This window comes from Caenorhabditis briggsae, assembly GCF_000004555.2.
Source record: "Caenorhabditis briggsae complete genome, chrI, whole genome shotgun sequence".
Lineage (NCBI taxonomy): Eukaryota > Metazoa > Nematoda > Chromadorea > Rhabditida > Rhabditidae > Caenorhabditis > Caenorhabditis briggsae.
The window spans coordinates 8,286,888-8,299,263 of record NC_013489.2 but is presented as its reverse complement, the minus strand read 5'-3'; the positions used below and the strand labels follow the sequence as shown (position 1 = coordinate 8,299,263).

At 39.2% G+C, this 12,376-nt stretch overlaps 11 protein-coding genes across 11 annotated transcripts in view; 5 read left to right on the top strand and 6 right to left on the bottom strand.

The window, feature by feature from the left end:
* Positions 1 to 416: 416 nt before the first annotated feature.
* CBG25296 lies at positions 417 to 738 on the top strand (the record flags this gene model as incomplete). Its single annotated transcript, XM_045238398.1, has 2 exons — positions 417 to 464; positions 574 to 738. The coding sequence occupies 2 exons, from the start codon at positions 417 to 419 to the stop codon at positions 736 to 738; spliced, it is 213 nt and encodes a 70-aa protein (XP_045099257.1).
* A 393-nt stretch (positions 739 to 1,131) lies between these two features.
* Cbr-rsa-1 lies at positions 1,132 to 2,239 on the bottom strand (the record flags this gene model as incomplete). The annotated part of the gene is made up of 6 exons (XM_045238388.1): positions 1,132 to 1,182; positions 1,393 to 1,623; positions 1,668 to 1,756; positions 1,804 to 1,915; positions 1,963 to 2,123; positions 2,173 to 2,239. The coding sequence occupies 6 exons, from the start codon at positions 2,237 to 2,239 to the stop codon at positions 1,132 to 1,134; spliced, it is 711 nt and encodes a 236-aa protein (XP_045094786.1).
* A 487-nt stretch (positions 2,240 to 2,726) lies between these two features.
* Cbr-iars-2 lies at positions 2,727 to 5,971 on the bottom strand (the record flags this gene model as incomplete). Its single annotated transcript, XM_002639824.1, has 10 exons — positions 2,727 to 2,954; positions 2,997 to 3,231; positions 3,279 to 3,355; positions 3,403 to 3,756; positions 3,800 to 4,639; positions 4,685 to 4,790; positions 4,833 to 4,967; positions 5,014 to 5,274; positions 5,317 to 5,610; positions 5,658 to 5,971. Coding segments are annotated over 10 exons (2,844 nt in total), but the record flags the coding sequence as incomplete, so codon positions are not given.
* Positions 5,972 to 6,019: 48 nt separating this feature from the next.
* CBG12226 lies at positions 6,020 to 6,520 on the bottom strand (the record flags this gene model as incomplete). Its single annotated transcript, XM_002639825.1, has 4 exons — positions 6,020 to 6,090; positions 6,135 to 6,216; positions 6,259 to 6,390; positions 6,437 to 6,520. 4 exons carry the CDS (start codon positions 6,518 to 6,520, stop codon positions 6,020 to 6,022), a joined length of 369 nt encoding a protein of 122 aa, XP_002639871.1.
* A 344-nt stretch (positions 6,521 to 6,864) lies between these two features.
* Positions 6,865 to 7,361, bottom strand: Cbr-nola-3 (the record flags this gene model as incomplete). The annotated part of the gene is made up of 3 exons (XM_045238374.1): positions 6,865 to 7,035; positions 7,127 to 7,258; positions 7,308 to 7,361. The coding sequence occupies 3 exons, from the start codon at positions 7,359 to 7,361 to the stop codon at positions 6,865 to 6,867; spliced, it is 357 nt and encodes a 118-aa protein (XP_045099256.1).
* Positions 7,362 to 7,774: 413 nt separating this feature from the next.
* CBG12227 lies at positions 7,775 to 9,578 on the bottom strand (the record flags this gene model as incomplete). Its single annotated transcript, XM_002639826.1, has 7 exons — positions 7,775 to 7,839; positions 8,082 to 8,239; positions 8,282 to 8,543; positions 8,589 to 8,713; positions 9,124 to 9,227; positions 9,275 to 9,409; positions 9,477 to 9,578. 7 exons carry the CDS (start codon positions 9,576 to 9,578, stop codon positions 7,775 to 7,777), a joined length of 951 nt encoding a protein of 316 aa, XP_002639872.1.
* Positions 9,579 to 9,623: 45 nt separating this feature from the next.
* CBG25294 lies at positions 9,624 to 9,656 on the top strand (the record flags this gene model as incomplete). The annotated part of the gene is made up of 1 exon (XM_045238360.1): positions 9,624 to 9,656. One exon carries the CDS (start codon positions 9,624 to 9,626, stop codon positions 9,654 to 9,656), a length of 33 nt encoding a protein of 10 aa, XP_045099255.1.
* Positions 9,657 to 9,712: 56 nt separating this feature from the next.
* On the top strand, positions 9,713 to 10,038 carry CBG25293 (the record flags this gene model as incomplete). Its single annotated transcript, XM_045238354.1, has 2 exons — positions 9,713 to 9,737; positions 10,022 to 10,038. The coding sequence occupies 2 exons, from the start codon at positions 9,713 to 9,715 to the stop codon at positions 10,036 to 10,038; spliced, it is 42 nt and encodes a 13-aa protein (XP_045099254.1).
* Positions 10,039 to 10,204: 166 nt separating this feature from the next.
* CBG25292 lies at positions 10,205 to 10,464 on the top strand (the record flags this gene model as incomplete). The annotated part of the gene is made up of 2 exons (XM_045238351.1): positions 10,205 to 10,377; positions 10,398 to 10,464. The coding sequence occupies 2 exons, from the start codon at positions 10,205 to 10,207 to the stop codon at positions 10,462 to 10,464; spliced, it is 240 nt and encodes a 79-aa protein (XP_045099253.1).
* A 391-nt stretch (positions 10,465 to 10,855) lies between these two features.
* On the top strand, positions 10,856 to 11,029 carry CBG25291 (the record flags this gene model as incomplete). Its single annotated transcript, XM_045238346.1, has 1 exon — positions 10,856 to 11,029. The coding sequence occupies one exon, from the start codon at positions 10,856 to 10,858 to the stop codon at positions 11,027 to 11,029; it is 174 nt and encodes a 57-aa protein (XP_045099252.1).
* A 221-nt stretch (positions 11,030 to 11,250) lies between these two features.
* Positions 11,251 to 12,376, bottom strand: part of CBG12229 — a gene marked incomplete at both ends in the record, with an annotated part of 1,184 nt that continues 58 nt past the window's right edge. Inside the window, 3 exons of the mRNA XM_002639827.1 lie at positions 11,251 to 11,355; positions 11,995 to 12,084; positions 12,132 to 12,376. The exon at positions 12,132 to 12,376 is cut by the window's right edge and continues 58 nt beyond it. Of these exons, the coding sequence (XP_002639873.1) occupies positions 11,251 to 11,355; positions 11,995 to 12,084; positions 12,132 to 12,376 (440 nt within the window). The remainder of the gene's footprint in view (positions 11,356 to 11,994; positions 12,085 to 12,131) is intronic.

Sequence of the window (12,376 nt, the reverse complement as noted above, 5' to 3'; positions counted from 1 at the left end):
TTTGCCAGAATACTACCCATCCAAAATACTACATCTGGTGGAAATTGAACAAAATCGGAGAGGGTCGATTTTGGTCGAATATCTCAAAACAGTTTCTAATGTATTTTTATTGTAGAATCTAAATTTCATGTTCAATTTTATACAATAATGGAATTTTTTTCAGGACGGTCATTTTTTGGTCCAAAAAATACCTTTTTTTTGCAAAAAATCGAAATTTTTCCAGGAAAGATGGAAGAATATTAATTGTTCCAATCCAAAAAATATTCAAAATAGTACCTAAAAACGTTCTACAATAAAACTTAATCATTATTTCACTTTTGAAAAAAAAAATGTTTAGACACCCCACGACCATATTTTTGCAGGTGTGGGACAAGTCGGGACAAACTATATCTCATATATCTTAGAAGTCCATAAACATGCAATATATAAAAATTAACCAGAAAAAAACAAGTTTGAATTTTTCTGTACAGTGGATAATAGGCCTGAAGTTGAGTTCTACAGAGAAAGCGTCTTAAATGAATCATGATAGTTTTTTACTGTTCTCTTCGTTCGTATTTCAAAAAGTCAGAGTAGTTAGACAGAAATCCAGTGAAAGTAGAGTTCATCCGATTGTTGACGAATTCCTTAGAAGAAACACCATTCTTGTTCAATCGGAGCATGTCCTTCAGTTCACCAGTGACAATGTCGATGTTAACGTTATCATCACTGGGAGCGTATTCAGGAAGAGCCTGTGCCTGAAAGCAAGCCTATCGGGGTTCAAGGATCTGTTTTTTTTCGGTTTACTCACCGCTGTTCTTATTTCATCTTCATCCAGAATACCATCGCCTTTGAAGTCGAATGCCTCGAAATGATACTTCGCAGATGCCATGGTCTGTGAAATTTCAACATTATTATTTCAGGAACTTTCGTAGAACTTACATGACGGAATCTTATGGCTGCGACCAAATCAACGAATGCCTTGAAGTCCAAGCATCCACTTTCATAAACCATTGAAATTTCGAAGACTCGTTGTATGAACACAGCATTGAATAGTCCTCTGAATGAGCAAAAATGGTTGAAAGAAATGAAAACAAATCCTACTCTCTGAAAAATGTCATTTCTGTAGGAGACAAAACTCCATTTCGATCAGTATCAAGGCATCGAAACTCGTAGAGAGTGTTTCTGAATTGCGCCACAGTGAACCTGAAGCTTTTAATTTCCCTTCATCACATACCAGAAAGTCTCTAATAGAAGTGTTCAAATCTTCAACTTTGAGTCGATTCATTTCTTGTAAGGCAAGTCGAAAACGTTTGTTGATTAAACACTTTTACGTACTTCTTATACATACATTAATATCGTCAAAGTTGATTATTAAGAGGCCCTTCTATTAGAGGCTTCAAGGTTTTTAGGAACGTACACATCAATATCGGGTGTTTCTAAACAGTTGTTTTCGGCATGAATACACAATTCGAGGTGCATAAGAAGTGTCGATGATAGTAGATCCTTCAGATAAACATTTTCACGGCGTCGTGAATCCAGAAGGAAGAAAATGATTCCAACAGCGTAGGCGGAGTAGTAATCCGCGCGTTCTGGCTCTTCTATCATTTGAGGAACATAATGCGCCGAGACAAAGTCTTGTAGACCCTGAAACACATTGTTAAAGATTGTTCATTTATTCGAATACCGACATAGCTTGAAATTTCGGTTCCGTTCTCCGCATAGGGAAGTAGTTTGACATAAGTCTCTTCGGCATGGATCACCGTCTTTACAAGCTCCTCTGGAAAGATTGTCATGAGATTTGGCTATTCTAGTAAGGCTACATACCTATGAGGGTAATATCGATTGCTAAATTGAAATTCGTGATTTTCACTAAAGTAGTAACCGTTTTGTGAGGTAGAAGATCTTGGATCGATTGTGGAGAATTTTTCAGCAGTTTCTGACAACAAAACTTAGTTATTTTTATCGCAAAATTGATAAACATACTAATAATCTTGTTATTGGAACATATTTTGTTTTTCCAGTTTCTCCCCAAATGAATTCAGTTTTGAGTGATTTTACAAACTCTTCCGAATCATGTTTGAGCTCTTCCACATTCAAACGTCGATTATCCGCGAATATTTCCAGTACTCGACAGTTGAAAGATCCTGTTGAGAAAGTTGAATTTTGAAACTCAATCGAACACATTTAACTTACTTTCGAATTCGTTAACTGCTTCATCGTTCCTTTTTGCGATCATATTACTGATGAGTGTCGGATACATCGGTTTTAGAAGTGGTTTAGTCATTTAACAAGGAAAATATCTCAGGAATATAACGCGATTAGCCTGACAAAAATACCAATTTGGAAAAGAGTCACAGAGAAGCGCTTCAGTGCGTTTTGAACCTCGAGCGCAACTGGAATGAATGACGAAATCGCGCTCTATAGAAAACATCAGAAAAAACCCGCGCGGGGTACTCTAAAATGATCGAAGAATACTGTTGTTGCTAATATGCCCATGAAATTTTTGAGTTCTTTTGAAAAACGCCGGAAGTTAGTCGATCTGCAACTGCTTGAGCAGTCAAAATAGAGTCGGTTATTCACCAATAATTCACAATAGGAAATTCAGAAGTGGTAGCCTCTAGAAGTTACAGGTGTAATGTTAAAATAATTAATTTATTTATAAGAACAAACAAAAAACTGTGTGAAAACAATGAGAAACAACTTGAACTAAACTCATAAACATACAAAAACTAGACTAAGTATTGCTTCTAAATCGACATTGCAGCAGAACATCTACCACACATTTTGTCATCTGGGTGGCGATTGTACTTCCGACATCTTTCACAATATCGAAGTGAACTATCCACAAGCTGCACAGACAAAGATTCTTTATCAACTTCTAATTGAACTTCAGAAACATTGAGCAGTTCAGGAAGTTCGGGAATGTAGTTTTTCAGAAAATTGTCCTGTTCTGCAGAGACTCGAATCACAATGCCCTGAAGCAAAACAATAAATACAACTTTTATATACTATTTCACCTTTTTTGAAGTGTCAACTTTTGGTCCCGCGGATGCTTCCAATTTCGAACGAATTTCCGAAATCAACCCCATTAACTTGGGACAATTTGGGTCGTCATTCAAAATTCCCGAATGAAGATCACTAAGCTTTTGACGGAGAATCAGTTTCTCGTGAAATCCAGGCAGGTGGTGAAGAACTTCTGCGGACAGATGTGGCAGGAGCGGTGAAATCGTATGAGCCAAGTTGTGTGCCAAGCTGAAGCAATCAAAAATTCAAATTTTCGAAAGGCAGAATATAAAAACCGATGGAGAGTAAACTGAGCTGATAGATGTGATTCACTTCCTATTCTGTCACAATATAGTCTATCCCGTACGTACTTCTGAATGTTATAATTTAGAAAATTTAGTAGAATCATTTTACGCTCACCACATAGTTTGCACTGAAGTTTCTTTGCATGAATTGTGTTAGGTCATTCGCAACAGTTCTGAATTTGAATTCTTCATAGTTCCCAATTGATGTTTTCACAAAATTGTCGCAATTTTGAAGCATATCAAGATCTAGAGACTTCAACGAAGACTCTATTTGATTTCCATGGAATCCTTGACAACCACCGATCATGAAACGAAATCCGTTTCGCAGCGCAATGATTTTCTTGTCGACGTCTTCAATTATTATTGGTCCGATTTTCGATTCTCCAGCGTTTTCTGATCCTGACTGAGCGACCCAAAAACGGAGTCCATCGGCGCCGATCGCTTTTTGTTTCAAGGATCCGTCGGTGAGCTGAAAAATTATCACAAATATTTTTCAACCTCGGAAAAATTACCATGGTTGGATCAACAACGTTTCCGATAGATTTCGACATTTTGTTGTTTTTCTCATCAATACAAAAACCATGAACCATAATTCGTTTGTAAGGAAGCTTGTTTTGTGCAGCGATCGAAGTGAGAAGAAGTGATTGAAACCATCCTCGGAATTGGTCCACGCCTTCTAGAACTATGTCAGCGATGTGATTTCTCTCGTCGTCATCCAATTTGGCTGCATACCAAGCTAATCCAGAATCGAGCCAGACATCCATAATATCCATATTCTTTGTTAATTTAGAAAGAACGTCTGTTGGAATGTTCAATGATTCTCTCACATCTTCATTGTCAAGAATATATTGTGTATCGATCTCCCACCAGACATCCGTACTCCCTCGTTCTCTAATCAATTGAGCAATCCATTCAATAAGCTTTCGAGACGTATACGAATTGCCTTTCTCGTCAACCAAGCCGGGAATTGGAGTTCCCCAGGCTCTCTGTCGTGAAATGCACCAACTTTTGCGAGTTTTCACTAGTTGCTTGAGAGATCCCCGAAGATCAGAGTCTCCAGCAGTAACCAAGATATCGTCCAACATAGCAGCAGCCCGCTGTCCAATTTCATCCACGTCAATAAACCATTGTTCACTGCTTCGAATAATGACCGGTTTTTTAGTTCTCCAGTCATACGGATAAGAATGAACGTATTGCGAAGTATGAACAATGTCATGATTGAGTAATCGAAGTGCTTCATTTTGACCATCTCCTAAAACCGATTTTCCGTCGAGGCTATGTCCAAAATGTCTAGTATAGCAACCACGAGAATCTACGAAACTTTGGACGCGTTCTTTTTTCGTTAGAGCAACCTGTAATAACAAGATTACTCAACATTCTACACGATCATATAATACATCGTAATCCTGCAGTCCATGAGCAAACGCAGTGTGTACCAAGCCTGTTCCTGCGGTATCGGAGACATGAGTAGCTTCGTAAATTGGAAGAGCCAATTCGTTGTGCCTGTTTTTAATATCGTCGAAGTTTCGATCACAATGAACTCACCAACAACTACGGTAGCGTTTACCAATCAAATTTTCAGAATCAACCGTTCCCACAACTCTACACTTTTTCTCAGTAGATGTTTCGAACTCTTTCACGAGATTAGATGCAATGATGTAATAGGATGACGTCGGATTGCTGAAAACCAGACATTTCCGTTGTTTTTAACTTTAATAGTACTCACTTGACATCGTTTTCAAATTGGATGATTGCGTATTTAACAGTGGGGGAGATGCAAATAGCGTTGTTCAGAGGAAGTGTCCATGGTGTAGTTGTCCAAACTAGAGCATAGAATTGAGAAAGTTTTGAAGAGGAATCAGAAGTCCAGGTAACATCAGACGAAGAGAAATTTATCATCTTGAAGCGAAAATATACACTTGTACTTTGATGTTTCTCATTGTATTCTAACTCTGATTCGGCAAGAGCCGTATTCGAACTTGGTGACCTGTAACTACAGTTTTTATCTCAAAAAATCACTTTGTCCTACCAATAAACCGGTTTGAATGATCTATATACTAGTTTTTGTTCAACAAGTCGGGCAAACACGTCTAACTGAGCAGCCACAAATTCAGGACTTTTCGTCACGTAAGGATGTTTCCAGTCTGCAGTCACACCCCAACGGCGAAACGCATTCATTTGTTTTCCGATGGCTTCATCGGCAATAACTCTGGCAGCGTTCCGAATCTCCAGTGGTGACCGCTGCTTAGTGGTTCCTTGTTGTTTTCCTATTTTGAGTTCAATAGGTAGGCCATGACAGTCCCAGCCAGGACGGAAGCGAACTCTTGAATGATTGAAAGTATCGAAAAATGATTCAATTATATATGATACCTGTATCCCAACCCAATCCTGCTTTTCACAACGAAGTCTTTCAAAATCTTGTTGATAGCATGCCCGGTGTGAGCCTCTCCGTTTGCATACGGAGGTCCATCTAAAAGCTCAAAGACTTCTGCCCCCTTGCGATTCTCTGACTGCCACACGTACAAATCGTTGAGCCCACCGTCCCTTGCTGCGTTTTGATCACTAAGCGAACGCTCAGTAGATTTTATGTGGTTGATGAATGAAGATGATGGAAGAAAAACGTTTGTTTCTTTCTTTTTGGGTTTATCAGGAGGATTGGTAATACTGTAGGAGTATGACGAAATTCTGAAGGAAAAAGCGTGTAACCATGATTTATTAAGCAGTAACCATACTTAAGCACTGCTTTCGAGGGCTCGCAGAGCGGCCGCAATACATTCGTTCGTAATCCCATCTAGGCCGATTCCTGGAATAGATATTACTTAATCAAGTATACTAATCGTTCCTAACCAAATACGAAAAGTAGGCTTCTCCTTTGTTTCTTTTCCGCAAAATGAATCACGAAGCGTCGGATGAAGAGTTCCACTCCTGGCTGAAATTCTACATTTCACCAATCTCATAACTTTTTATTTACCAGTTCTGAATTCCCCAATAAATTTTTCAGTTCGTACTCAACGCGTTGGCGCTCCGACAGCTGGCTAGAAAGTAACTCAGGTGGTTGAATAACTTCGATCACTTGTCCAATACGACCAGTCCAATTGAAGCTCTGTATATGACAAAATGCAATTACTTCAATTAAAAACGCGAAATACCACTAGGTCTTTGTCTGAATGAGAAGTTACGGAAAAATGAATTGGTTCTTGGTTGAACTCGAAAGAGTAGTCAGTAAAACGCATTCACCCTGAAAAAGTGAAGATTGAAGCTTGAGTTCTCCATTCGAAGTATTTTTTGATGACTCAACTTCAGTTTTCTAATATTGTAATCTTCGATTTTCAAATTTTATTCAAGTACAACAGTAACAAAAAAAACAACAAAAATATCATCTCCAGAGAGAAGGAAAAATGTAAACCAGAATGAAAAAAGAAGCTAGTCATCAAGATCGTATTTCGAAACAATAGGGGGTGTAATAATTCGTAACTTGGGATCTCGCTGTCGTTCCAACGCCTCTCTAAAAACAATATTTTAAGGTGTATCAAAATGTGCTGAAAGTTTTACCTTCGTTCTTTTCCTTCTTGGGGTGTTAAGAAACGGCCTTGCATAGTTTGCTCATCGACAGTCCAAAGGAACATGTCGTTGAGAGTATAGCCAAAAGCTTTCCAGCCAACGAAGAAAAGAACGAATGAAACGATGATACGGCGACGAGAGATCTGAAAAACAAAACGTAGTACCGAACTGTGTAAAGAATTCCGACCTGTTGATAGTTGATAGGCTTGTTAGGGGTAAAAGAACGGAGTTTTTGGCGCAGCATACGACGCCATTCCCACACAATCATTTTAACAAGCTGTCTTAGCCTTCTGAGTTGGGAGAAGTCCAAAGCGTTTCTTGATGATGACACGGTACTTGGAATTCTTGTCCTCTGGAGAGAAACGAGCTGGGTGAGCAGTCAGCGTTTGGAGACCAGATGGAGCAGTTCTCTGAAAACTCGTGGACTTCTATCCGAAAATCTCGACTTTGTGTACTCACCTTCAAAGTGTAGACTCTTTGCTGATTCTCGTCCAAGTAGTATCTCAGGAACATTGTCCGATCGAGGTAGACTGTTATAAAATTACTTACTTTCATTAGAAAGTGTAGAAAACGCGAAATATACGGAACGAACGGTAACGAAAATATCTAGAGAAAAAAAATCATAACTTATACTACTGTTCATTAGCGGTAATGAAATATAAGAATGAATCATAACAGGATCAAACTAACAAAACAAGAAAATCACAAAATATTTGGAAACCGGTGAATGGTGAGGATATTAGGCACGAGTTGAATAACAACAGAGAAGGTTCTCGAAACTAAAATGAAAAATCGATAAATAATTATGTACAGCGAGTTCTTGGACGAGAGGAGTGTGAAATGTGAACCAAAGTAGGTTTTCAGATAAAATAAACAACTGTAGACGATACTCAACTAAAATTTTCAAAACATTCTGCAGATAATTATCATAAGGGACCCATTCCGATTGTGTGGAATACATAATCCCATAGCGACGTTGATATTCCGAAACCTGAATAACGAAATTAGGAAGTAATTTTAGTCGCAACAGAGGGCGGAGTTGATTCTGCAAGGTTGCGGCACACTTTTCCCCCGATTGTTGCGCGCCGCAAACTTGCAGACACTTTCTGCGCATTTCGCGACACTGCAGGTTAAAAACAGAAACTAACATTAGAGCCTTTGTCATTAATCACTATATCGGAATCTGAGCTCTTCCGATACCATTAAAAAACCGAGAATTGAATCAGTACTCACCAACGTCAAAGTTTTTGAAGTGATGGTTATGGTGATACACTTTTCTATAATGTAGATTACTGCGAGGGCGTGGGCTTCCGTGATGCAAATAGTAGTGAACCATATCGTATGTAACGTATCCAAACAACTTTCCGGCTCCGAACGCGCAAAACACAGACCTAAAATAACTATATTAAATATTGAATATGGTTCTTCTATACCATTGGAATGTGTTTGAATAGATAACGTAGAAAATTCCGACGATCAAAGCTGCTGGCACTGGTGGAAACACGAGACGATCTCCGTCCATTGGTGTTTTGTGATGAAGTCCATGAGCAAGAAAATGGAGTAGGATTTGATTTGGTGAATGAGGTGATGGCTTCCAGTGGAAAACCCAACGATGGAGGCTGTATTCAGTGAAAGTCCAAGTCAAGACTCCGATTACGAACCACGCGGACCACAGAAGTATGGAGTTATAGACATCTAAAGATTCACTTTGCTTAAACACCAGGAAAACAACAAAAATACCTGTAGCTGCCGAGAAAGATGCGATAGAAATTATTGAGAAAAGTATGACAATGGGCATCCAAACCGCTGGAACTACCCACCAAGCTGTTCGCGTCATACTTTCCAGAAGATCCGAGTCAAACAACCTGAAAAAAAACTGGTGACTATGAGGATGCTAGCTCAGAATCCGCAACAACTGAAGGCATACTTGTAAAATTCCGGGCCGGCCCTGAGGAAATTTTCAAGGCCCGGGCCCGGCCCGGAAGGCCCGGTGTCAAAAATTCTGTATTTTTGAGCCAAATTTTGAGCTCTCAATATAATTTTTTCCATTTTTTTTTCGTATTTCGGATTGTTTGTTTGTCTGATCAAAAAAGATCGAAAAACTGGAAAAAAATTTTTTTTGGTCGAAAAAAATCACATAAGGGTCCCCCCTTATGTATTTTTTGAAAATTTCGAAACTAGTGAAATGACGGGCCCGCCGGGCCGGGCCTCCGAAATTCCGGAAAAAGCCCGGCCCGTTACAAGTATGACTGAAGGGATATCGCACAATCCGCACCTCAGTGTTCCATCATATGGTTGATGAATCCAGTGCCAATATTCACTACCAAGTGATCCAACATTAAAAAGCATTCCTGTTTTTGATTCTATCAAAGGATCACCCTGAAAATCAGAGTTCTGAATTTCTGCCTTACAAGAACTTCTCTCACCTTTTGGATTGCGTTCACATTATATCTTTCAAGCATATTGTAAGCGGCTTCAGAATGTTCATGCCTTACTCCCATTATCCGTTTTTCTCCTCGAATAAACTCTCCGACTTCCTCACCGGCCAAACGATGTAGAACCTATAGAAATCAGAAATAATCATCAGAAATAATTTCCTCTTTTTGTTCAGGAGTCATAAGAACGAACCTTTGCTCCACCGGGATGTTTCGAGGCAAAATCGGCGATGTCATAGTACTGCCCGTTGAGTTGTATCAAAAGGGGTTTCTTTTCCTCGATGCCTATCCCCATGGTTATCTGAAAATGAAAATTAACAGTTATGTACGATTCATATATATGACAAGAGTGAACATTAGGAAGATGAATTGACAAGAAACCATTTTTAAAGGTATCAAGAAAAAAAGCACAGTGTATTGTGAGTTATTATGGTATTGTTCCACAGTAGGTGTCGTCTCAATACTAACAATTATGAAGCTTTACTACAAACGTCAAATAACATCGTCAGCTCAAAACGTATACCTTATAAGCTCTTGTCGCTCTTGTTCTTCTCGGAAAACTGATATTATACTAATGAGGCAATTCGACACGCTTATCAACTATTTTTCGCCTCTTTTGGGCTCAATATGTCTCGAAAGCACCGTAGTTGTAACTAAGATTTTTCTTAACCTATTCATGAATACATTTCAAAAACAATGTCGCGAATATCTGCTTTTCTGGATTGATGAAAAACATAGTTTATAAAAAACGTTGAACGGAAGTTTTCTAATCTAGGACCACTGAGTTCACCAGCAAATGCCAGTAGTAACATGACACTAGTAAAATCACAAACACATGAGAGAAAAGAGTAAAGGAGCAAACTCAACCGCCTAACCTAATTGAATTGAATTCAACGGGGAAAAAATGTGCGCGAAAGAAAGATGGAGAACATTTTGCCACCCGTCCGTCCGTCCCTGTCAGTCAGTTCGATGAAATGGAAAAATGAGAGAAGCGTGCTGGGAAAGGAAAGAAGAGGAGGCTCATGCAACTTCCAAAACTGCGAGGAGTTAGCGAGAGGCGGCGTGTGCTCCTCTTGTTCAAGAGTGGCCTCTAAGCTTCTCTGGGCGACGGAAGGGAAACACTGAGCGCGCGGGAAACGAGAACTTTGTTACTATTGCCAAACATACACAAAGGAATATAGCCTCCTCTGGAGTCGTATTTTGACCATAGAAACAGACAGGCATTCGACGGGAAACTAATTTCAAAAAGAAAAGAGAAAGGGAATATTTAATGAAAAAAAGAGAAGACTGGGAAGAAGAAGAATTTTAGTGTTTGCAATAAGACATGAAATGAAATGAGTCACGATGCCATCCATACATATTGGCTGAACCTGCCAGAGAAGCATATGATAAGCGCAAGCGTGTAAGAGAAATAGAAACGTGCGAAATGCGCGAAATAGGCGTATTTATGAGGAAGGCGTTTGTTTGAGGGATTTTTTCGAAAGCGACAGACACACTAAAATATAGTGGACGAATTTAGAATACCACAGTAGTACAAATATAACCTCCGCATATTTATGTCGATTGATATTTATGCTCAAACGGTTTTGTGTAAGATACCATGAGGAATATTTAAATACCTTTTTGAAGAAATTAAAAAGTGTTTTGGGTGAACAGACAGTCAAAAACAAACTATTGACCGAACAGAATTTATACTATAGAACGTTCCACAAACAAATTGGTATGATCTTCGAAATTTTTCTCTAAATGCAACATCATGCACTCACAAATTCAAAAATTAAACATTGTTGACTGCGCAGTACCTTGTAAAAGGACGTTTTTTTCATTTTAGATCGTTGCATTTAAAACGAAGTCAAATGGCATGTCGTATAAATGACATCAAAGTGTGACTGAGACCGGGTTGGATCAAAAAGAATACACTTTGGAATTTTGGAAGGAAAAAACAAGAAAAAGGAGGAAACAACGAACTAGTTCCATACGAATACTGTGCGACAATAGAGAAGGCGTCCATGTCGCAAGCGTTTGTACGATATAACTTTAGGATAGAGAATCACAGAAGAGTAGAGAGAAGACTGAACAAGACCAATGTGTAAATATAGACGGCAAGAGCGGGAGGAGCAAGAAGAAAACGTCATAAATGAATGGTAAGTGATAAGGCGAAAGAGTGAAACTTATTTTTGGTCCTGAAGTGAGTCATTCAGAATTTGTGACTTTTGACACAAGAATAAACTCCATTTATCTGCACATGCAAAGTGTTAGACATTAGGAATATATTCTAGAATAGAATACTTCCGAGAAACGTGTTTTTGCGGACTACCACCAACAACGCCGTCTAATTCCTTTTCCTAATATCTTATAAGAGAAAAGACAGGTGAAGCAACACGCGCTTTTTTCGAGAACTAGCCCTGCAGTCTCCATTTTCTCTCTGAAACCTGATACGTGGGACTAATACAACGGCTCGCAGATAAAATATGTTATGAGAAATTAGATAACGGTACAAGACGCCCCACATTATTCCTAGAGGAAAATGCGCATTGGCGATGCATGCAACAACTATCGCGAAGAATTAGTATCGTGAAGACTTGGGGATAAGAGAAAAGACATCCTGAATACTTGCTTATTAGTAGGCTTTCACTTTGAGACCGTACAAATCGGAAAGATTTTAAATCCGAGAGAAACGAAACCGTAAGAAACGAAACGGAAATACNANCAGCTCCCGGAGCCATCATATCAACAGAATCAACTTCTCCAAAGTTACGAACACGGTCTCGGACAATTTGCCAGGTGTAATCGGTTGGGAGCTGAATTAAAAGATTGGTTGGGTGTCATGTATAATATAGTCTCATACGTTACGAATTACGATAACTCTGGTTGACTGAGCTCCAGCTGCCGACAGTCCTGCAGCTCCAGNTCCTCCGAATACATCAGCAGGGAAGGTAGCAACGCCAGCATTACTATTACCAAAAGGTCCGTTAGGTATAACAGATCTCGAGAAGTTAGCCTGTTCTGCAACACCAGGTGTGAATCCAGCGACGTTACTGACTTGTGGTCCGGAGATGAATGAAGCTTGAGGAGCATTGAACTGAAAAAAGA